General features: G+C 42.9%; 2 protein-coding genes across 2 annotated transcripts in view; one reads left to right on the top strand and one right to left on the bottom strand.

Annotated features, from left to right (window-relative positions):
* fam124a (family with sequence similarity 124 member A) overlaps positions 1-25,354 on the top strand; it is a 37,493-nt gene extending 12,139 nt beyond the window's left edge. The window contains exons 3-4 of the mRNA XM_083996670.1: positions 16,028-16,794; positions 24,351-25,354. Of these exons, the coding sequence (XP_083852796.1) occupies positions 16,028-16,794; positions 24,351-25,169 (1,586 nt within the window). The 3' untranslated portion in view covers positions 25,170-25,354. The remainder of the gene's footprint in view (positions 1-16,027; positions 16,795-24,350) is intronic.
* Positions 1,413-7,843, bottom strand: LOC311004560 (polyunsaturated fatty acid lipoxygenase ALOX15B-like). Its single transcript, XM_083996671.1, has 14 exons — positions 7,419-7,843; positions 6,863-7,067; positions 6,664-6,745; positions 6,235-6,357; positions 6,038-6,141; positions 5,450-5,616; positions 5,188-5,331; positions 4,730-4,933; positions 4,477-4,563; positions 4,183-4,352; positions 3,708-3,829; positions 3,046-3,146; positions 1,733-1,903; positions 1,413-1,634 (listed from the first exon to the last, which is right to left on the bottom strand). Exons 1-14 carry the CDS (start codon positions 7,680-7,682, stop codon positions 1,455-1,457), a joined length of 2,124 nt encoding a protein of 707 aa, XP_083852797.1. The 5' UTR covers positions 7,683-7,843; the 3' UTR covers positions 1,413-1,454.

Genomic DNA, 25,354 nt, shown 5'->3' with positions numbered 1-25,354 from the left:
AATGTGAGGGTGTTGTTTATCTTTATTAAATAAACATGCACAGACTCTAAAAGCTATCTTCATTGGTGATGCTCTTTACTTTGTCTTCTTTATCCCATACCATTAGCTATGAAAAATACCCATGGGTTTGTGGGTTTACTGATGTTCATAGCTGAGAGACGTGTGTTAAATGTTCAGCTAAATGGACGTGAACGTCCTCTAATGTGTTCCAGTAAAGAGAAACAAACACCCCAATAAATCTGTCACCATCAGATCCATACAGAGCGCGCTGCATGTTAATGTTTGAGTGAAGTCATAGGGCCGTGGCGGCATCATGATATCTTCAACTCTCTGTCTGTCTGTTAAGCCAGACCGAGGTGTCCCTCCCTCCCAGGTCTGTCTGGACGGTGAAGATCACATGACATACATGAACTTGGACCAGCTCCTGGTCACTGACTCCTCACTAAACTGCTGCTTCTAATCTTTTCCCAACAACAGTCGCCTGTAACTCATCTAATCTATTTAATCCTTAAGTTTAAAACAAACATCTTTTTTATTTTTTGTTTTTTCAGCCAAGAATCGTGGCTCCACTTTACCGTCTGATTGCTTTTATCTCCTGTGAAACTGCAGGCTTGGCGGTGTTCGCATACAGACCTCTTTGTATATTTTGCTTTGGGAAAGGAAGTCGGCAATTCTCTTTTAGTTTCAGGTTCAGCTTATACTGCACTTAAAGAGTCGTATCAGGCAAAAAATACAGAGCCACGTCAATTTGAGTCTTCAAGACGTAAACAAGCATGTTTGCTCTCATTGTGTCATCATATGTAGTGTAATTTAAGGCTTTAATTACATGCAGAAATGCAGACTTGCATTTTTTTTCCATGAGCATTGAACTAATGAATGAGATGCAGCTGACAAGCAGAAAGCTTCATCAGACAAGAAAGAAATGTCTCAGTCTTTGTCATATGAGAAATAATTTTTCCTAACTAAGTGTGTGTTCATTTATTTCTCAGGACTTTCCCACCCTGTCTGTAACACACAGTCTCCATCTTATTGGTTCTTACTGAATGTAAACCTGTTTAAGTTTCTGCTTTTTTTTTTAGCAAATAGTAAATGGTGCATTTGTTGGTGAATTTTTTTTTTCAAGACTGATCTTCACAGAGGATTAGGACATTCAGCATTACGTTGCAATTAAAAAACGCCTAAGTCGAGTTATCTCGTCTTTGGCAATCTACGCTTGGTTTCACAGTTTCACAGCCCACAGCTACTAGACAACACACATACACTGCATTGGTCAGGAAAAATAACAGTTTGATTAACATTTGAGTTGAGACAAAAACAATCAAACATTTTTGTTCAATGAACATGTGGTACAACGATGTGACAAACTCTTCAGCGTAGCAGATTCACATCATATCTTTATCTTTTTATCATATCTAAAATTGACCAACAGCTGAGGGGGTCACACCCTCTGAGCTTCAAATGGCAACACTGTTTTCTACTTCCTCTGGATCCAAGTATGTGTATGGGATTTCCAGGCCCCTGTTTCGGACTTTGATGGCTGTGCTCAGCACTTCAAGTTCTCCCTGGAAGAGCTTGATCAGCTTGCGGGGAACCTCCTCAGTGAAATGGTCTTCATTGTACTGGCCAAGCTGAACCTAAAGAACAATGGTTCATTTTATTTTTTGTTCACCAACATTCAATGTAATGTAATGTTTACAGTATGTAACCTTTCAAAGTAGTCTTAAAAACTTACAAAGTCTGAAGACTGCTTGCTCAGTAGCCACATGATGGCCATGCCCTGAACTGTTGTGTTGACATCAGGGAAAGTCTGCAGCATCGTGGCCTCGCTTGTTGTCCCCTTTGCTGTTGGTGGAGGGAGTTGTAGGGCGATGGGAGTGTTGGGCATCCAGCCACCATAGTCATACTACGATAAACAGATATTTAATGGAGGACTGGTTAGAATGATTTGAGGGATGAGCGCACACTAAAATATTTCAACAATGGATGGATGGTCATAATATTTTGGGACAGAGACATTCATGGTCCCCAGAGGATGAATGCTATTTCACAATCCCCTGATTTTTCCTGTATCTCCACTACTAGGTACTATTTGTTCTGATAGAAATCTTTCAGGGCTGGATTGGCATTAAGTTTGGTTTACACGTCCATGTTTTTTCACTGGTATCACCACTGGAGCCAAATTAAAGCAGAAGCAAGCGATATTTTTATGTTAATACAGTATAAGTCTTAAATAGTTATTTCTTCCGACAGCAATCACTTACATAGAGTGTTTGGACCGAAACACGGGTCTCTCAGTCCCTCTGCTCTGCTCTGAGCCGAGGAGAAAACTTTTCTCGTATCCTACAAGTTTTATCCAATGAGGAGAGAGAACGGCATGCAGGGCTGTGTGTGCAGCCAAGGGATGCGCCTGAATGTGGTGACGTAGGGACGAGGACTGTTATGGTGCGTTCAAGGCAACTCGTAACTCGTGTTTTTCCGACCTGTGAAGTCGTACCAGTTCAATCTGGTACGAGTTAACGGGTCAGAAGTTACAAGTGGCCGTTATAGTGACTTTCACAGGTAAAACAGGTCGGAAAAACACGAGTGGGTTGCCTCTGCCTGAAACGCTACAAAGTCGTAAGTCGTGACTTGATGCTGTAATTTACGGTTTCAAAAGCCTGCCTGGAACGCAGCATTACCCAAAACGACCGGATCGCTTACTTCTGCTTAGTACCTTCACCTGTCATTACAATAAGCCTCAGTTGTATTTTGTCTTTTGTGTTAATTATGAAATGTTAAAATAAAAATCATAATGCATTGTTGGCATTGTCCTTGAGCATTTCAGCATTTGCTGTATTTACCTGGGAGCACCAGCAAGTACAGACTCAAAGTCCTGCTGCTTGTAGAGTTTTGGCTTTGTTTCCTAAAAGTTACCCTCAAGGTCAAATGTGGCCAGCATTCATCTATCTCTCTCCAGTAAAGAGAAAAACTCAGAGGACTCTTCAACCCATCCAAAAAATTACAGCCACACCTTAATTGAATAATCAGTAAATTAAAAGGATTCACCTGTCCAGCATTCACAGCTGCATGCTGGGCTGAGCCAGTGAAGATCACCATGGTTACAAACTTGATCAGCTCAGCCACCGTGGTAAATCTCTGAGGAATTCCTAAGAATTAGACAGCAAAGTAAAAGTTAAGTCTGAGTCATGATTGATGTCAAATATGTAAACACAGTCTATGTAGCCAACATGTATAGGACCATTTTTTCTTTTAAAGCAGTACTAAAGAACTTTCAGTTTTGGTTGAGTTTGGCGGCGCCTGTGGACCAAAGCGGTAGTGTTTTGCCTGAAGGAAGACTCCATTTCCCATGAACACTAGCATGAAGCCCTGTAAATATCCTGCATTCAAATTAACAGAAGACATCAAAACTAAGTTTCTGTTTCCAGTGGATCATTTCAAAGTGAAAACACAAACATAATCCATTGCTAAAGTGCTGTTTTGCCTGTTCCCCCCTTGTTGTGACTCGCAAAAGTGAAAGTGAAAGTAAAGTGAGAGCCGGGTTCCTACCATGCTCCTCAAAGCTGCTTAGTGCCAGAGAAAGAGATACAGACCCCCTCAGACCACGACAGAGGTGTCATTCAACTTGGTGTAAGTCGATGTATCATCACAAAAGTTATGAAAATATTTTATGAAGGTTGAAAAGTTACTTAGTGCTGCTTTAACCCCACCTGTCTCTGCTTGAGAAAGGAATCCGTGTTCAAAAATGTCCTCAATCCACTTCTGCAGCTCAGAGTCTTTCTGGACCTCAGCGTCATTCTTGTAGTAGTAGCTGAGTATTCCCTCCACAAACCTTTGAGAAATGTGGAGAAGTACTGTAAAACACATTTCTACTTGACTTGTAGTGTCTATTCCTTTAGTTCAAGACATTAGGGAATGGTGTTTTTTGGGAAGTTGGTGCCATGGCTGAGAGAGTGGACAACATAACTTTAAAGTAAGTTTTAAGTTAAAAGCTGAGATCTCCAAAGCTACCTATAACCATCATCTGACACACATTGTACAAACTGTGTTTTTCACCTCACTGCACTTTTTAGGTCTCTGAATTCATACAAATTAACCCAACCAAGGCAAATTAACCCAACCAAGGTGTAGCATAAGTCTCCATCTTGTATACAGAAAATGCTGAATGGAAACTGCCAAAAGTACCTGAAGATGATATCCCAAAGCCGCAGTCCATCATCCCTGTAGTAGTAGTTTGGCACATCCTGAAGTCCACGCTCAGCAATGTCTTCTGGCATACAGAGGGAGCTGTAGGTCACTGATGACAGCGATCGCTTCAGGATTTTCAGCATTGCCTCTCCACCAGAGGATGCAAACTAGAGAACAAGCACATATGAAAGCAATGTAGTGAACAACAAACAAACAGTAGTCGTGATACTGAAGAAAAAAAATAAACACCCTAATGTGCAAGTAATGGTTCACTGAAGGTGTCATTCTTACCCGGTTAAAAAATCCCTCCTCAGATATTAGACGCTGTCGAGCCAAGAAGTTGATCTGCAGACTGTAGCGTGCGTGAGGAATGAGCAACTGAGGGAAAGAGGGAACTCTGTTATTCACAATAGTACTTGTCGACCAAGTCAGAAATCTTGATGCCTCTACCCGTGTAGCAGATACAATTACAGTTCATCAAATTCAGTAGGTAGAAAAACAAACAGCAAATTACGGTCAATTCTTCACTCTCCCATTCAGTTACCTTGTACAGCGGATGCACCATGGGCACGTTGCGCAGCAGTGACACTGCAAAAACTTCAGCCAGCAGGTGAGTGCGCAGCAGGTGGACGTTGAGTTGATGCTCGCTGAAATCTGCACTTCTCACAAAAATCTTGGCCATCAACCAGTCGTACTCAGAATCAGCAGGGACAAAGATTGGATTGTCAGGTGCTGGTGTCTGCTTCAGCTATAGGGTGCAGACAGAGGATCACAGTTAATTCACCCTCATTGATCCAATACCAGCAGAGAGGATACTAAGAATACTAGCCACAGTAGCTGCTAGTTGCAAAAGATCCTAGTGTCTTTCTTTAGGGCACATTTATCAAAGCAAATGCCTCCTGAAGCAGCTGAGCCAACATCTCACCTTTCAGCGATATCCACCTTAATCAATACTCTAATTTCCACCCTTAATATCAACCATATTAATCTCGCTTATCTCACCTGAATAGCAATTGGCATCAACTTGTCATCAGGTGTTTTGTGGAGCAGAACGAGGGGAGCCATGAGGTAATGCTTCTTCCCATTAATGATGTTTGGTTCAAGTCCATCCAAACGCTTGTAGTCACACAGGTAGATGTTGCCATTCTGTTTGATTTTTTAGTGGGGACAAGAAATTACTTGACTTTCACCTATATTGCTTGGATATGAAATTTGCATACTGAGTTACTATTACTAAGTTTTTGAGTCAGTATGAAACACTTACCTTAATTTCATCTGCCAAGCTACACTGACCCCTGAGGAAGACCATGTCATCAGTGACAGGGAAATTTCTGGGCAGGACCTTGCAGCGTTGAATCAACATGGGGTTCACACCATTTAGAAACTGGTAGGCGAAGAGAGCATCCTCCCTCCAGTGTTGTTGGACATATTCTGGAGAAAGAGCAAATTTTAATGTCATTTTCATTATCTTAACTGGGACAACGAGGATATGATAAACAATGTGTTTCACAGACTGCAGTCTGGTATGAGGTGTTATTTATACTTTTTTCAAGGACAGCTCTGAGTCTTGATTGTTTGCAATTTACTACAGTCAATAGTTTTCTCATTAGCAAATCTGAAAATTATGGTGAAATTTCTTCATGTTTTGACCAATGTTTCCTCCTGCGTATTTTTATCCATTTAAGGAGGCAAGTAAAGGGGCCAATAGATTATTCAGTATTAATCTTATCACAGGGATAATAACTTTTGAATATTTCTTAGTTGGCGTAAAGGAATACTGGTGAATGTAAAGTATTATACATACAGTATCAAGTATTTTATTATCCTGTTTCCTGTTGCAATTGCACAGCACCTGATATTTTCGTCCGTTTGCAGCGGAATACCCGGTTGATGGCCTCAAGATCAGTCCACCTCTTTTTGTTATCATCCAGTCCCTTCAGGTGCAGTTCTGTCAGTCTGGAAAACAAAAACAGACACTTCGTCATGATTCCTTAACTAACTTTGATACGCAGACAGGTTGAAAGATTTAGATAGCTTTGAGAATTTTACACCGTTGCTGCAGTGAAGAGAAACTCTTTAGCCTTGGTGAAGGAGAAGCGGACCTCACAAGGCAGCGAACAAGGCCCATCCGCCTTCATGCAATGAGGTATTCCCTCTGCATACACATGCCAACTGGAAAAATAGCACAGGAACAGCAAATTTAAAACATAGTATGAACAGAGTTATGAGGGGATTTGAACAGTAAATCTGCAGATACCCTGGCTGCCATCTTGACAAACATTCATACATTCAGTATAACAACTGCCACATATGTCATAGTGTAATACATTTTAATAAACCTTGGCAGGTGTCACAGTGTCATAAGATGGTTAATATAACATTATGTGTGATAGATATATCCAAACAAATATGTGTGAGGTTTGGATCTACGTTAGCTCTGGGGTGCAAGATGCGCATGCACACGCTCTGATCTCTCACCGATAGTCCTCTGCTCGTTGTTTCAGTTCCTGCTCCCGATTGTACCGTCCAAGATGATGGTCGTCTTCAAAGATTTTCAGAGCTTGAAAAGAACAGAAAGATTTTAAAATGTTGAAATGGCTAATATTTTGGATGTTATTTTCTGTATTGTCTCCTGCCATTGTTGAACAGTATGTTCTGTAAACTATTTTCAACAAACCTGTTGCCTCTCTGAAGCGGTGCACCTCATTGTCAGTGATCCAGCGGTAGATGGGAAAGGTGTAGGTGTCTCCCTCGGGAGATTTCACTTCCACTTTGGTAAGGAACCATGACACCTCTGGTAGGAATGGAAGACGCGGTTTGTCTAGCTCTATCAGAACCAGCTTTCCCAGAGAGGTAGGGCAGGACGCAGTCGAAGTACACACCTGGAGGTAGAAACAGTTTGTGTACATGACATGGAGACGACATGTATTTGCTCACCAAGAACTGAGCTGTAGCACCCAAATAATTAGGATCCCTAATGAAAAGAGATGAGCAAACAAAACATGCCCTGAATATGATACCAATATTGTGAGGCTGATTATGGGGGCTTTTGGTTACTTTGGTCGTCTTTGTCACTGGAAGTTGCAGAGCTGCAAAAATCCTGTTGCTGCACACACAAGTCTGAATTGGCCAGAGTTTACATCAGCCTCTCTAAATTGGTATTGAATGTGCCTATAGGCAGAGATGAGCCAACATGCTGCACATTTAAACAGAGTGGGATATTCTCTACTTACTGCTCCTGTGACGATGGATGCGGCTCCTTTGAGGCCCACAAGCCGCTTACGATCACTTTGCCCATCTCTGCCCACCAGCTTTATGAAGACATTGATGAAAGTAGTGGCAGTGACACGACTGGTTGTGGATATTGTCACTTTGTAATCCACCATTTTCAATCTGGAAATCGTTATAAAAAATCCTGGTTGGAGAAGAACAACAACTAGAAAAGCACTTCCTAACGGAAAATGCGTGTGAATGCTGAAAGCCATTGCTGAAGCCATGCTAAATTAGCTGTAGAAATTGACAAAGACATACTGGAATGGCATGTAACACAAACAGCTAAGGCAGGAATCAAACCCTGGATCTCATGATTGGCAACTTGGCAAACTAACCTCTCAACCACAGAGAAGATAAAACATACTGAGTTTTATACCGTGATAAATCAAACACTGTCCGATGCAGCTGTAGTTTAAATAACAAGAAGCAAGTTATCAGAAATAAACAGGAAGACTGGGGGAATGATTCACTAACAAAGTTCTTGGGGCAAGATTTGAAACTGCAACCTTAGAGTCATCAGCCCAGTGATCTAACCACTTGACTATAGCTGCATTCCACGAGAGAAAGGTAGAAGAAACACCTGTATAACAGGCTCACTGCTTAAAAAAAGAAAGAAAGTGTAAATGAGCCACACCAAGTAAGCAGAGGACTTTTTTGTGACGTGTGACTATTTTTTGGTGAATTTTGACAAGCCCTTTCCAGCAAATTACAAAATTGAGCTCCTCCCAGGCTGCAATTAAAAAATATTTAAGATTGGGGTGGTGTTTAGCTCAGTTGGTATAGCACCCGTCCCATGTGTTAAGACTATAGTCCTCACTGCAGGCGACCCTGGTTATTCTCTAACTCTCTTTGCGTTTTTGACCAGATTTTTAGCCAGAAGACAAGTGTGGCTACAACCTGTGGACAAATTCTTGTGTGTAGAGTATAGCTTTGGTAGCAGTTTCAGAAGAAAAGATCCAGTCGCTTTTTTGGCTCTCCTGCACTCTAGCAATGATGTCACCACTCTGACCAAACGCCATACACACTCATTTAATTGAAAAGTGTGAAATTTGTTCTCAGTTGCTCATTAGGACGAGAGCTCCTAAAAAGCTCCACAAAAGGGTCTGACTCCGCCCATTAGTCTATTGACATGCATGTTAACAAATTATGTGCGTTATGGTCGGACATGGGCTCAAATAAGCCTCGAAACATAGTTAGAAAATCAGACACAGATGAAGAGAGAGCTCACGAGAGAATAAGAAAATATATAGACAAACCTCTTGTTAGGTAGGAATTTGTGGTGATGCCGGTGAAGAAGAAGAAGAAGTACCAGAGTCCTGGAGGTCTTATGCTGAAGGAGTTTATTTAGGCTCGATCGAGGAGAACAGAAGAGTCGTCAACACAGCATAAGTGCGTGATGCCACCTCAATTCTAAGGGTCAAACAGCAAAGCTCAGATTCTTATCTAGGGGTGGGGTGTTTAAGTCACATCGGCTCATAGTGCATAAACGCACCTCTTAGCAGGGCTTTGTATGAAGTTTCACAGGTTTCATAACGCTGGTTACTTATTTATAAATCAGTGTATGTCAGGGAAGGATGAGGAAGTGTTCGAGGTCAATCAGTGCAGAAATGTCTTGAATACAGCATATACATGTTACCCCTTGTTAGGATCACATTGTTGTTTGTTTTGGACACACCACAGACCTATATCTGATAAGATTTGTTTGCTTTAACACAATACTTACAATAGTCACCACACTCTATCATTGTGTAACTTAAGGGTGGATTTATACAGTGCTTGATTTGTGCCGGATCCTGCCTGAACAAGATCTGGCACCTTGCCGGCACCTCACCGATTGGATCCGGGACCTCCTCTGTCAATCAAATGTGTTATATGTGTTTAATGGCTTCTGAAGCTTAAAGCCCCAGTGTGTAACTTATTTGGCTTTTTATTAGCAAAAATCAAATATTGCTTTCATAAATACGTATTTCACTGAAGTCGAATCACACCCGCATACAAATGAAAGCTTTCTCGTACCTTAGAATGAGTTGTTACAAGTCGTTACAAATATACAAGGGGGGGCGCACCGAACCGAGGCTGCCATGTTGCATCGCCATTTTTTTTACGTTCAGTGGCAGCGTGACTGTAGGTAACCACGGAAACTCACCGGAGCTGTCGGCTCAGGGAGAACGTTTTCCAGGTAGCGCCTGTTAAAACTGTCACCACTGTGTAGTGTGAGGAAGGACAGGGCACTGATGTTGCATTCAGGTGCAGTCAGGCAGACGGCCGCGGCAAACCAACCGGATGTCATTTTACTCGAAGAGAGTAAGACGGGAAAACGTGTGTCAGGTAAACAATACGACATCACCATGACAACATATTGTCACGCCTGTGTTGTTTTGCCTCGTGCTGGCGGACCACTTGTTTACATAGCCGCTTGTTTATCCTGTTACATGCAGCGTCTGTTGTCTGTCTGACGTCTGCCTGATTTCACGTGAACACAACATCAAGAATACGTTCAGATATGCTGCAGCACCGCTAGATGGGGGTAATTCCTACATATTATACCTTTAAACTTATCAAAATGAAACACAGATGATTTCTGATCATTTATTTCTCAGACCGCCATAGCGGTCATATTGCAGCTGCTATGTCACAGGAGTTATTACAATGTTTCCATTTCGTGACTTCTGCCGCCGCGCTTTTTTTTTTTTCCAAATGCGCACCGGGGCAAACGCGCGCTATAGAAAGGACACAAGTGTGCACCAAATTTCACACACAACGTAAACAATGTGACTGTATACATGTAGATAGTGCAGCGGCAGAGGTCTGTTTTGGCCCAAGTCCCAAGGGAGTCGGTGTAGTAAAAAAAAGTTAATGAATTGTATTTAACAACAATTCACACGGTAATTTAGAGAAAAGTGCATGAATAAAGAGAAGCAGCGTGCTAATGAGCTGATCTGTGCGTGCGTGCGTGCGTGTGTGTGTTGATCTCTCTTGTGCTCTGTTTAGATTAAATAAACACAAACAGGCTACAAACACACACACATTGGCCTCTCGTATTTGTCAATCGTGGTGGTTTATTTTGAAAATTGTTATAATTTTGAAAATTGGCCTGATTCTCTCGTGATTCTTGGTTTGACTTCCTGCCCCAGGGCTTTGTATTAAGTTTCACAGGTTTCATAATTATACCACTGGTTACTTATTTATGAATATTGTATTGTGGGGTGATGTCAGGGAAGGATGAGGAAGTATGCAGCACAGACTTCACCAAATTCAAGGTAAATCAGTGCAGAAATGTCTTGAATACAGCGTATACAGTTACATGATTATTATCTCCTCTGCTCTAAGACACACTACTATTACCCCTTGTTAGGATCACATTGTTGTTGGTTTTGGACTTTTTAGTTGAAATATTTGACAATATGAAGTAAATTACAGAATATCACCGGCAGTCAGAGGTTCTCAAACCTTTTTTCACATCAAGGACCTTGAACACACCACGGACCTATATCTGATAAGATTTGTTTGCTTTTCAATGTTTTACTCCAGGAAGTGTTTTGAAGCCCATGACCACAATAGTCACCACGCTCTATCACTGTATAATTTAAGGGTGGATTTATAGTGAAAATAAATTATCCCCCTTTTTTTACAGGGGACCACCCTTGAGGACCTCCACCTCAAAACATGTCCCACATACAGATCATGTACATGGGAGACTTTAGAGAAGGTAACTTGGCACAATCTGAGTCACGGTGAAACGTCTGTGTGTTTAACTCTGAAATAATAAGCAGTTAAGGTTTTACTGAACTTTATATTAGAGTCAAGACTTAACATTTTAATTTCCTTGGCACCGCTCAAACTGACGTACGAGTATTGGACCTTATATCTTTTCTTTTTTCTTTTTTTTTATTCCTTCTTCTTTTTACCAGATGACAAAGAGGGGCCCCCATCTTGAATTTCCTCCTTCAGTTGTTTTGACTTAAGCTAAGGGCCAGGCTGGCGAAAGCATTGACTGCAGTGCTTACACACACACACACACACACACTGAAACACACGCACACACAAAACACACTCTGAGGCCTTCGTTGAGTTTTCGCTGCTAATCACTCTCATATGTGCAGGGGCCACTGGAAGGCGTGTTGTTTTATCTCACGTCATCATCTGCGCGTATGGCTGCGAGCATGTGTTGTCGGTTAACACTTAAACGCAGCGCGAAGGTAAAAGCCTCTGGGAATTGGAAACGACAGGCCCGTCTATAAAGGAGCAAATAGATTTTGTGTGTGTGTGTGTGTGTGTATCGAGGACAGTTGTGTGCATGGCATGAATGTGTGCGCAGTCAGTCGAGTCAGAACATCAGCATCGGCTTGAAGACTCGAGTGGATTAAAAGCTTAGAGACACACTCCTCCAGAGCTTTACACACAAACCCCCTTCATTCCCTTCACAGGATTGGGGTGACTTAATCTCTAATTTATTCTCCTCAGTGCCAGCTCCCCATTAACCCTTATTGCTGAAGGAAAAGCCTCAGTCAGACTGAACATGTACATGCTATTATAGTCCACTGTATCCAAAATAAACTAACTCAGCACTTTGAGTATTTGTCTGCTGCAGTTTGTTGTTTTGAATCCGTGACTGATGCATCTGTGAATCTTCAGAGTTTATATAATTAAACTTGTGCTAACAACTAATTTGTCAAACTCACAATAAAACACACAAGATTTTCTAAAAAGCTCTGGAGGTCTCTTGATGAAGCTGGATAGAAAAAGCCGACAAAGATGAAAGCTAAAGATAAATAAAAGGAAATCTGTAGTTTTTCAGGCTTTGTTTGTTACTTCTCCAACCTTTATTGAGACAAATAGTGCAAACACCTCTTTGTACTGTTCAGTGTAGTTCAACAGCACCAGAAACCGCAGCCTCCATAATGATGATGGAGTTGAATCAACAAAAATGAAACACTGTAACCTTCATGAAGGTTGGATTTATTGTAGGACTGCATAAATGTTGGGTTTATATGAGTTTATATATATTGATAAGAGCCCAAAGAAAAAGCATCAGCGGAAGATTTAAAGTGATATTCTGCTGAAACGGTGATATGCTGTCAGAGATTTTACATGCCTAAATATACAAACAACAGTATCAGATAAAGTACAAATTCCTTTTTTGTGTGTGCATATTTTACCTATTGACCTAAACAATAAAAACCTAGGTTAAAAGAAGGTTTGAGGAACAAATGTGTCTTTAAACAAGTCCAACGTGCTACTTAAGTCTTAAGACCTTAAATAAAGTTGATTATGTAACACACCTGTGTTAGGCCTGTTACAGTATCTCTGTGTGGATCAAGTTTCTAATTGAAGCATGAAGGACTGATATCTTCACATGATGATACTGCCTTCAGTTTCAATATCAGTGTTATGTTGTGATGAGGAAAGATGCAGCACAGACAATGTACATGAATAACGGCACAAACAACCTATAAAGTCTTATTATCATTCATGTTTTTGCAGAAAAACATGAATGATGAAAACATTTTGTGACAAATAGGAGGATATGTTTCTATGGATGCTTCGGTGGATTTTGATTGGCATGTAGCTTTTTGTTTGCAGTGTCTGTCAAGGATTTAAAAATCTAATTGGATCGCACTCGTCCACGTGTTTCACACTGTAGTTTGGGTCGAGATGTGAGATGCCAAAGAGATGGATAATGATTCTAATGCGATCAGGCAGAAGGAAACAAGGGTGTGTGCTGTGTGTGTGTGTGCAGCAGTGTGTCTGTGGCCTCGATCCAGACCCAAACTTAGGTTGTTATTTAATCCCTGTGTCATTTTAGTTACCGACATCCCAACAAGAACTTTGGCTAAATACAGAGAAATAAGGAAAAACAAGGAAGTAGCACTGGAGTGAGGAAAAGAAAAACCAGCGATCGAGACAAAACAGCTGAAAACATGGAAAGAAAAAGACGAATAAGAAGAGTAGAAACTTTAACAACATGAAACTGAGACGTTTGGACAGGAAGGAGTTTTGAACCGAAGCTGCAGTGACTCATTTTATCTCCTGATTTGCCGCCGCGCTGTTTTCTTTTTGTTTATCATCACTTCTATTGTGGCAGAACTTGGACAAAGGCCTCGGCTCTGTTGAGGCTGTTTTTCCGGCTCATTTGAGTTTCTGACTCCTGAGTGACTCCTACATGAGCTGAGTGAGTGTGGTGGAGGTTTGTGTTGTGTGTGTGTGTCTGTGTGTGAGACTGTGCGATGTGCTGTGCAGTAAATACCCTTAAAGATCCCTATCATCCCTGTGTTTGCAGCATTGATGCCACCCACATGTCAGGGAGACAGACATTGATTCTAATGGGATCAGGCGGACGTTAATGAACATCGGGCTCTGTGTGTGTGTGTGACGTGTGTGTATGTTTCTGGGCCAAGCCGTCTGTGCCCGGGCATACGGCTTATGCTTGCTGCAGATCCTTCCTTTATCTGGTTAGACTAAACTGAGCCACTTAAGGACACTTTGAGTCTTGGTTTGACAGCATTGTTTGAGTCAGAATCCAAACTTAAATCTGCTTATTGGACCTGATTCCTCTCAAATCACCTCATCCAATCGATTTACAGCTCAGTTTGTTGGAGTTTCAAGTTGTAAAAGTCGATGACTGACATTCAAGTCGTCTTTCTTTTTGTAGTGATATTGTCCATCACAGATAAGTCATGAAAACAGAATGAGGAAGTATTACAGTATAGATATACTTTAGAATTGCTCACTTCACATCATCCTCTGCAGAATAAGACTGGGAAAGTGCATTTTGATTTGCTTATACTTTGTGGTTTTGTTATTTTTGGTCTATTCTGCTATTTCATGTAAGTGATGAGGGATTCCTCCTCGGTTGCTCACTGGTTTCTTCCTTTGTCTCACCCATTAAAGTTCTTTATATGGGGATTTAGTTTGATTCTAACTATTTCAGTGGTTTCACTCCCAAATGGTTGTGGTTGTTTTAATTTATACAGTAAAAAGAAGATGAGAAGAAATATAAAATCTGGGTGAAGATGACGTCTGTTTTGTTGCCACCAGTTCAGGCTGATGAGACACAACTAGATCGAAATGTGTTTTTATCAAGTTCAAGAATGAAACTCTGCATAATGTACAAATATATCTTGAGATTCTATTATATATGAGAACATATCTATGGGAAATAAATGTTTTTTTTTACCTTCATCTTTCATTATAACGTATTTATTGAACCATAAACCCGGTCTTGTGTATGATCCTGGCCCCTGAGCTCACTGTGTTGTTGCTCCACCAAAGGCCACCTTTATAGCAATGTTTCACTGTAACCTAATCTTAACATTTAGTAAATGTCGCCTCTTTGGTCAAGTAGAAACTGTCCTTTTGCAAAAGGCCAGCAGGACTCCTGAGACAGAACCTGTCCCTGTTTGGCCTCTCTGTTTCATGGAGGGATTCTGGCAACAGTCAAACACTCTGCTGTGCCAGGGACAAGAAGTCTGTGTGTCCCCTTTTTTTCCCAAACCACTCCTCAAAGCACAAACGAAATGGGACAAAATCCCCCGAGGAGTCAGATAAAAGGCCGTAGGAAAAGTGCTCGCAAAATAAAGAATGAGAAAACACGGGAGATAAGAGGAGATACTGTCTGAGTGTGTAACAAGAGAGAGAGAGAGAGAAAACAACACTGGTTAATATGGCTGCAGTTTGGGAACATGTCAGCGGTCGTTGTGCAGCAGCACCTGTGCCAGGGTGCCAAGCTTTTCTGGGTCGGGGGTTCAGGAGGCGGCTACACCTGAATGCATCGCTCCTGCTGTGGTCTGGAACATTCCTCCGGGCTTCAGTAATGACCTCCTAATGGCACTAATGATCGTCGACAGGAGAGCCCTGCTGCAGATGAGGGGGGTGGAGAGAGGGAGGGAGGAAGGTAAACATAGAAATTTGGAGAAAGATGGAGTTAGTTGTGGATGAGTGAAATGGAGAAGGACAGGGGGGGTGAGAGATCTGTGGGTGGAGGGAAAGAGGGAGGATGAGAGAAGTCGAACAAAGAGGGAAACAGAGGAAAGGAGGAGGAAGGCGGAGGGATAGAGGAGCTGTACGTCACAGATCTACAGTCATGATCTTAACCAACCATTATGTTTTTACTCACTCAACCTAAACCACTGCTTGACCATATTTCCAGTCTTCAGATTCTGAACAAAAACCAGCTCCAAACCTGGTGTGTGGCTGGTGCACATATACCATCAGATCCTGATTTTATGAATGCAACACCATCGCTTATTGAGTGAGTCTGAAAAATCTTCAATTATTGTTCTGGCCGGCTTGTGCGGTCCAACCAAAAACATTGATATTGAGTGTCAAACTTCACTGATACTGAACCTACTGTAGCTAGATTTTTATTTACAGGGGAGAGGATTGAAAAATAAAGTGGGATTTCATCAGAACCATATGAGACACACGTAGCTTCTTTTTCTTTTGGCTTCACAAGTTTCTACTTGAAAAATATTGATTATAATTTTGTCTTCTCCTCCCCTTGTTTCCTTCACCTTGTCCTTTCCCTCCCTCCCTCTGTCCTCGTCCTGTCATGTTGTTGTATGTGGAGGTGAGTTATCCATGGGAGAGCTCCAGGATCCCTTCCTCGTCAGCGTCCATCTCATCGCCGACCCCGGCCAGGGCAAGTTCCTGCAGCGCGCCGCCGATGCCGTGCTGGCGTGGGTCCACCCTGAGCTGCAGCTCTTCCGGGTCTCGGAGCGGGCCTCCGTCTCCCAGCGGCCCTGGCCCAAGCACCATCCGAACGGCGGCCCGGTGGAGGCCTTCCAGCCGGCCCTCGCCGTCATCGTCTTCCTCCAGGAGGCGTACGGCGGCGAGGAGCAGATACTGATGCTGCACCGCGCACTGCAGAGGCCGCCGTGGAGGTACCACCACACCGAGAAGGTCAGCAACGGCCGGCGGATGCTGCCGCTGACTCCGTGCAGCCAGGACTTCTTCACGCTGTCTCCCGGGACGCCGCTCTGGGCCGTGCGACAGGTGCATTACGGGAAAGAAATAGTGCGATTTACAGTTTATTGCCGACATGAGAACTACGTGGACATGGTGCGGCTGTACAAGCTGCTGCTTCAGCGGAGGGTGGCGCAGAAGAAGGAGGACTTTTGCTTCTTCGTGGTGTACTCCAACCCAGACATGGAGATCCAGCTGTCGTTCAAGAGGCTGCCGCGAGGTCAGAGCCCGCTGGTGCTGGAGTCGGCCGTGGTGGAGGTGAGGGTGCGGGACGTCGGAGCCCTAGTGCCCCTGCTGCCGCACCCCTGCAGCCCCATCAGTGAGGTCCGCTGGCAGACGGAGGACTACGACGGGAATAAGATCCTCCTGCAGGTGAGAGTGCTTCCTGTCACTGTCAGATTTTAACCTGTGCAAAAAATGGATGGATGAAATTGGGAGTGTACCTATGTTCCCCAGGTCCTATGTTCCCCGATCGGGGAATATAGGACTCTCTTTTTGAAAAAGGGTCCTATATTCCCCGGTCGCAATACATACTGGGGAACATAGGACCCTTTTTCTGAAAAAGGGACCTACTGTATGTTCCCCACTGTTACCAGGGAACATAGGACCTTTTTTCAAAAAAAGGGTCCTATGTTCCACGTTGTTGCTGGTCGATGGACTCTCTCTACTTATCTGGACTCTCTATCTATCTGGCCTGTCTAGCCTCTACCTGGCCTCTACCTTTTTACTAAACTTAACAAACTCCTTTCTTCATTGCCTAAACCCAACCAATGGGACAACTACACTTCTCACTCAAAATCACAACTCAACTTCTCACTTAAATATAGGCAAATATATGCCAAGTCACTCACAACTCCACTACCAGGTATGGGTACAAAACTTGCATGTTCCCCGGGAACTTTTGGGGAAAAGCGGTCCCATACAAAGTGGGGAACATAGGGATGATCCCCTGAAATTTTAGCATGTGATTTTTGCGTCTTTCAAAAGATCCTCAAATAAAAATGGAGAGTGGTGAATCTTATCCACTATATAGTAAACTGGGAGTGAATTTGGATGCAGCCCCAGAATATAAATAGGATATAGACATAACATACTACTTGGAGGTACATTATCCACCAGTCATATATTATATATCTACAGTCAGTTATAAGGATATCCCCAAAACTACTGAACTGATTTTAATTCATTCTGATGAAAACTTGGACTAAAAAACATTTTAGCATTCTTTAACATGCTTTATATTCAGGCTCACGTCTCCTGAAGCGTATTTATTTCCCAGTTTGCCTTGCTCCAGACTAATCTGTCAGTTTCATTTTCTATTATTGAAATACGTTTTTATCTGCGAAGTTCATACAGAAGAGCAAGCAGCAGTAAGTGTCCTTAAACCCTCTTATCATCTAGACTGATTAAAGTTTGTGCATGACCACACTGTACCTACGATGCACTCTCACACAAAGATGGTCTTTGTTTCCTTGTTTGGAGGGTATCAGTTTCAGAGTGGGAAATGTGTCCAGGCAGCAGGGGGTAAGTAGTTTTTTGAAAGTTCAATCCGATTAGCCTGCAGTCCATTACTGGGATTGGAACAGCACTGAGGGAAACAATAAGCTGATCTATCATGACAAAGGACCATATGCATGATGTCGAACTGCCACCTGGCCTCAGGTCATGTGATCACTGCAACTCTCAGCCTGTCAAAAGTGACACAGCGAAGTGGTTCACAGGCAGAGCAGCAGCATGTGATCAACTGTTAATATCTAAACCTGTATTTTGATTTTATGACCATCAGTTGTGTCATAATGTGACAGGTTTGTATCAGTTTGTTGAGGCCGATGGATTAAAGGGAAGGTCACAGGGTTATGTTGGATAGTCATGAATAGTAGTATAACAGGTGTGCATAGTTCAGTGGTTGAAATTGTAGTGCAGTGGGAAAGTGCTGTTTTCATCAGAAGATAAACTGCTCAAAATATTCCTACATGAAACACATATTTTAAATGGTATTGAATTGTTTTGATGGACATGTTTAAAAGTGTCTAACGCACATTTTCCCCCCAAGTCCCCATGCACGGCAGCACACGGCTCTGTTAGTCTGTAGTGTTGATGTTCAGCTCTCCAAACTGGAATACAATGATGGGAATCTACTGGAGATAATGTGCCGACTACTTCACACAACCTCAGATATCCCTTTTTAGATCCAACTAAAAATCAGGCATCCAGTTTCTGAAAGTGTGTTTTTCTTCTTGAAGAATGGTGCTCAAGATAAAAGCTGCACAAAACACTTCACATCTTAAAGGTCATTGGAAGTTTTTTTTGTCATTGTCAGACTAGAGCGAATGTATCTTTGCCGTTTCTGTGCTGCAATATCTTGATTCTCATCAGACAGACGATCTGTCACGTATGAAATATCAGCTCAGGCTCTGAACACTGAGACTTCCCGTGAGTTTCAATCTGCTGTGAGAAGCGGCCGGTCACAGGCCTGAGCCCAAACAGCACCAAAACCAGAGCATTTACAGAACATGAACTGCAAGTGCACCATAGTTTTTTTATTTTTTGCATTCATCCAACACTGATCCAGAATGCGATCTGAAGGGAACCGATTTTAAACCACTTACTGTTTTGTCAGCTTGTAATTTGCAGCTTCAACCCTCCATTAGCGTTGCACAACACAGAATTTTTAGCGCTATGATTGGACGTTTCTGTCTTAACTCCCCGTCCTTCAGTTTTTAATGTCTATGGGCTTGTACCTTTGGACTTTCTATCAAAGAACCAGTTATTTTCTTGCACAGCTGCTCATCTCTTGTACCCACCATTCAACTCATTTCATGGCCACCCACGTCTAGAGAGGGCTCCAGCTGTCAATCATCTAATGTTGCCTAAACAGAAAATAAATGGGACTTTTATTTTCGGAGCGCTGTATGCCCAAAATAACTCCTCCAACTGTCATATTTAGGGTTTGTGGATTGGGAACATAAAACTGTGTTAGTACAGAATGGCAGTTAATGGTATTTTTCACATCGCTGATTTAAATGCCCATTATTCACTTGGATTTGTCTCAGTGACAGAAAAGTGATGTCTTCAAATGTTGAGTTTTGTTTGACCAACAATAAAAGATATTCGGTTTATTATTATATATATGACCAAGAACATTAGGGGGGAAAAACGATATTTTAGCAACTGGAACAAGAAAAGGTTTACATTTTTGTTAAAGGGACTACGAGAAGTGTTTTCACACCACATTTCCCATGAGCCTTCGTGTGCACAGTGAAATTCTTGGAGCAAAGCATTTGCCAAGAATGTTTTCATTAATCAAGAATGAAAGTCAGAGGTTCGAAGACGATCAGATACCGTCGTAGTTCCAACAGTAAATGATGCCAACTAGTAAACCGGCGGCGTTATTCCCATGACCCGCCGGGCAGCATCAGAGAAATTGAAACTCATAAATGCTGGGCGAGTCGACCACAAAATAACTATAAAGACAAAACGATATATTTATCGAAAATTGACCCATTATTAACAAGTGTGGGTAACGTAGATTCATCCACATTAATATGAGACTCTTTTATAACCAAAAGCAAACTCCTCGGGGTCTCTTTAAAAAAAAAACCCAAAGAATTAGTCCACTACTTCGATAATTGATTGATTCTCTCGTTTCAGCTCCTCAAACATTAACATTTTCTTTATTTTATAGTAAATATTTCAAACATGAAAAAGTTCAAGCTCCTCAAACGCTGCCCTTTGTCATATCTGATTGTAAACTCAGTATTACTGTGCTCTGAGATCTGACAACTTATTGATAGACTGAAGGAATGATGGACAGATGTTTTGATGATGAAAAATAATAGTAAACTGCAGCTCTAGTTGCAAATTAATATTCTGTTGACCCACTAATGAAATAATGAGCTCATCGTTTCAGCTTTAATGGGATCAAAGCTCTGAAAAGCACCACCAGGCTGCTGCGACCCAAACCTCTGAGCAGAAGAAGAAGAAAAACGGGTTTATGAAAATGAAATCTCATCATTTCTCCTGCCGTTCTGCAGGATGAGGATTAGTGTCGAGTTGTGCTGTTTTTTGGCTCGCTAAGGTCACATCTCTGGCTGACCTGGCTTATCCTGAGATAACTGAAGCTTACAAGAGAGAGGGTCTGATCATCGGCATGTCAACAACCTCATTACCCAGAACCCCCTGCTGGGGCTCCTCTCTAGCATCGTAGCATGTTGTCCTCATGGAAAACTGGACAGATCCTGTCATGTCGCATTAGCAAGACGGAGGCCCACAGGCTCCAATCCTCTGAACATGCACATGAAATCATTTTAATAAATAAGAGACATGTCGTGGATCTGCAGCATCCTCAGCTCAACACGGTTTCATCAGCAGGTAGTAACACTCACTGTCTGCTGCTCCACTGTGTGAGAGCATGAGAGAGGGAGGGAGGTTTGTAGTGTGTAGTCGTACAGCTGCTTCTTGGCTCACAGCGAGGGAAAGAGACGGAAGAAGAAAGACAAAGTGAAGGAGAGAATGAGCCAAAGATAAACAGGAGGAAGTGGAGTGGAGAGTGGAGAGAGAAGAGAAACAGAGGGAAAGATGGTTTAGAGGAGAGGCCGACACTGAGCAGGGAGGGAAAACACTGGGGCTTTGTTACACACACACACATACACACACACACACTTGTATTCCTGTGAGGACCCTCATAGACAATACAGTACATTCCCTTCACTTTTCCTACCATCACATCTACATTAATCCTCCCTAATGCTAATATAATGGCTGTGTGCACTGGCAAAGTTTGAATTTTCAGTTTGCATCATTAAAATGTAAAAACATAAAAGAATAATAATGAATAATGCACTGTTTAAGAGGAACACTAGATATATACTTTGTAAAAGGAAATATGTGTCTGTAGTAACCAAATTGACCTTTTTTTACTCAAATGTTACAGGCATTATAGTTTGTCATTTTAGGTCAAATATGTTCTTTTAGAAATGTACTGTCAAGTCTTTACATCATTATTAAACAGTGTTTATCAAGTTTTGGATCAGATATATCGACTGCTATTTGAAACACGGTAAGATTTACAGGCTAATGTTAATATTATCGATTGGTTGCTGTCAGCTACATGAGTCAACAGCTTAAATATGTATTTCTGCATTTCTTAAGAGTGATTTGTAAAATGTTGCTTAGTAAACACTAAGCTTGAACATCTTGTGTTACTGGCAGTAGTGCTTTTCTCACTCATTTCTCATCCAGCCAAGTGGATAGGTTTTGAAATACAGGCCAGACCAATATATTGGGACAGATACATAGCTATTTTTCTCCCCACATTTCCACACTTCTTGATTTTTTGCTTCAGGGCGTTCACATTAGAGTCATTTTTTAAAAGAAAATTAGACTTTTACGACTCAAAAGAGGGAGTTGAAGGCAAAACAGATTAAAAGAAACAGACAAGACGGGGAGGATTTTGGCAGGAAAAATAAATCCCACATTGAACCTCTCACATTGACCTCATACACTCATCATGGTGCAGTGCACAAAACACTCTAAAAACATAATGACAGGGAGCGACACTCACCTACCTGCTGTGTGTTAAAGCAGCAGATGATGAGAGAGCTGCAACACACTCCTATAAACAGGTGTCCTCTTTAACGAGCCATTAGCTTAACAAGATGTAAACACTTCTTTAGCATCACAATCACTTTTAATGCAAAAACAAAACAGTCCAACTTTAATATAAACTAAAAGAAAGGAGTAAATTCCCAATTTCCATCAGCAAATATGTAATTTGTTTCTGAATTAGTCTCTCAAATAATGAATTTGGGGTAATTCCCCCAGCTATATTTTCGTATTTGAGCCATTGTGATCAGCAGAAACACAGACATCACTTGTTCCCCGCGGTGGCTTCAGTCTGACAGGAGCAGATGGTAAATCACAGTTCAACTCTTGTTCTCAGGGCATTTAAAGTTCTGCTCCTATGATATTTATCGTTGTTGAATCTGAACATATGGAAATCTGCAAACTCTCCCTCCGTCCTCCGCGCACTCGGAAATAATTGTCTTGAGGCTGCCGTGTGGAAAGTTATTGCTTCTGCTTGTATTGTTTGGTCGGAAAGCCGGATGGCAGAGAAGAGGAACATTACTGTAGAACAGAAACATGGAGAAACTATCAGCGTCCAGAGGAGGACGAGGAGGAAGAGGCGGTGCCTGAACACGCCAACGTACGGAGAAGGAAAACACAAAGAGGAGAAACCAAACTGACAAGAGCAATGAAATGAAATCTGCTGCAGCAAGAACATTTTCACGTTCATTCCTTGTTTCTTACATTTACAGACCTGTTATTTTTGTGAATGATAATCACACTGTAGCTCTGAGCTAGTAGTTTGGAGATACTCTGGCCCATAAATGTAGGTGTGATGCTCTTGGGGCTCCTCTGGACGCTAATGGATTCTCCAGCTGCTGCCGTGATTCATAAAGTGGCCAGGCTGAGAACAGGGGGCAAGCGGGGGCCTTTTTGTAAACCCCGGGGTTCCCCTTGTTCTCCTTCCTCCATCGCCCCGCTGCCTGGTTTTCGTAGCGTGAGCAGTGCTTGGTTGCATGCGAGCCCACGGAGGGAGGTTAATGGTCTTGAATATGCACCTCTTTCCTTTGTATCCCCTGTGACCTCATATTTCACTACATCCACAAGAAGATGAGAGAGAGTGGCTTAACTCTCCTACACTACAACTCTTTTCCCTTTTCCACAAAACATGCAAATGATCTTGTCAAACCGCTGTTTCAATAGGTCAAGAATGAAGCTTCAACTTCAAGCAAAACATTGTGTGATCTTAAGAAGTGCGTTAGTGTCAAAAACACAAAAGGGGAAAACCCCCGAAATCTGAGCTTTTAAACAAGCAAACGAAAGTTCAGAAATTCAAGATAAATGTTCTTGACAGTGGACAAACCTCCAGGAGATTGGGGACATTGATTTCAAGTGGGCCATGTGTGTTTAAAGCCCCTATTGCTAAGGCAGCTGCTCTGAGTCGTAGCCAGAGGGTTGCCCGTGCTCAGTTAGGCTGAAACAAGGTCTCTCTGCAGTCCCTGCTTGACCAATGGGGCTCTTAAAGGAGCAGGTACTCGAAGCCCAGAAGGTCTGCAGCTGTGCACAGCTGTGTAGAAGGACGGGGCCGAGTTTGGCAAATAATCAGATGACTCAGGGAGGGAAGTCGGTGCTTAGCAGGGGTTTGGTCGTCTGTAGTGGAAGGAAGGCTTTCAGGAACTCTTGAACCCAATTGACGACCCGTCTGTGAGTGTGTGTATGTGTGTGTGGGAGGGCTGGGGGAAACCCGGGGTACATCTCAGTTCCCTTTATTTGATCAGTCCTTGATTGACCTGGGAGTTGTTCCAGTTCTCCATCTCGAAGGGGCATCCAAAAGCTTTTAAGTGTTGCTCTTTAGAGCGAGGACGGTTCTCTAAGGAGCCGCGAGCAAGAACAAGAGACTTCACCAGATGTAGACGATTCAAATTCATTTCTTCACGCAAGGAAAAGACACATACAGTACGAGGGACATATTAATGCAGCTGCTGCATGTCTCCCTGGATTTACAGCTGTTGGACTGTCTTTGAAGATTATCTGTGTTGGTCACAGTGTTGTCGGTTTTGTTTTTATGCATATAGCCGTATGGATTTAAGAGTGGTCTGATTCTTGAAACAGAGCCATAGAGTGCTCCTTGGAAGGATGTGTGGGATGAATATGATAATACACTCTTCAGACAGCTCTCATCTCATTTACCACCACCACCAGGCTCCAAGCTCTCGCTGAAAATAGCCTGAATATCTTTACAAAAACAATCAAAAACCTTGAAAGCTTGAAGTTTTGATTGGGGGTTTTAGATTTAAACACCCTAAAACTAGCTTTTCTGACTTATACAGTTCCTCATCTGTGTCTTTTTCTTTCTTGTTCAGGTGCAAAGTGCATACTCCAAACACAGACAGGATCCCGAATCAGCATCGGCTCCTTCCACCTTCACCCGCAGCGCCTCCTCCTCCTACAGGAACCGCCGTTACCATCACCGAGTGGCATCCCATCCCAGAGCCCACCCCCCAAACTCCCACATGTCCCTCCCCCTGGGCTGCGAGGAGCCCGATGAGCCGGAGCAGCAGCAGTGGCCCGACACCCGGCACCATCCGGACAGCTGGAGGCCCCAGTGGAGGGGCCACCGGTCCAGCTCGCTCTTCTCTCTACCAAACCTCGGTTCGGCCAGCTCCCGCTCCAACTGCTCCTCTCCGGGACCGGCCCCCACCCCCCATCACAGGAGTCAGTCCCTCAACAGGCGTTCCTCCCTCATCCCGCCCTTCCGACTCAACGTGGATGCTCTGGTCGGGGCGGAGGAGACGGACGTGGACACGGGGGACAAAGTAACGCCGGCAGCCAGCAGCGTGGACCTCTCGGTGGTGTCCGCGTACATCCAGTCCAACATGCCACAGACTTGTCGGCCGTTATCGGCGCCGCCCGAAGACATCGGACCCTCCCTCTCCCCCGACATCCCGGAGAAAACCTTCAAGGCAGCCACGCTGGGTCGCATCCCAAACAGCTTCTCCGCCACCGCGACCTTTATGGGGTCATGTCCCCAAAGCAGCGGCGGGACCACAAGTGCAGCTCCATCCCTGAGCGACATCTCCACAAACCAGTCGGACAGTTGCAGCATCATCAGCGCGCCAGTCGAAGGGGCCGACAAGGCAGAAGAAGAAGACGAAGAAGAAGACCAGGAGTTCTACATTTGATGGATTGAACTAATAAACTGTAAAGTGAGAGCAGTAACACTCAGCAGTAATGACAGTGGGAGCAGCTCTACTCTGCCCTCTGGTGTTTGTTAGTAAAACTACAGGCCAGTGACCGTGTGAACTGGAGCACAACACAAACTATAATATTTAATGCTCTCGGTGTATTTGTGAATTCTGCATGTAGA

Source organism: Trachurus trachurus, assembly GCF_905171665.1.
Source record: "Trachurus trachurus genome assembly, chromosome: 21".
Lineage (NCBI taxonomy): Eukaryota > Metazoa > Chordata > Actinopteri > Carangiformes > Carangidae > Trachurus > Trachurus trachurus.
This window is presented reverse-complemented; position numbering and strand designations above follow the sequence as displayed.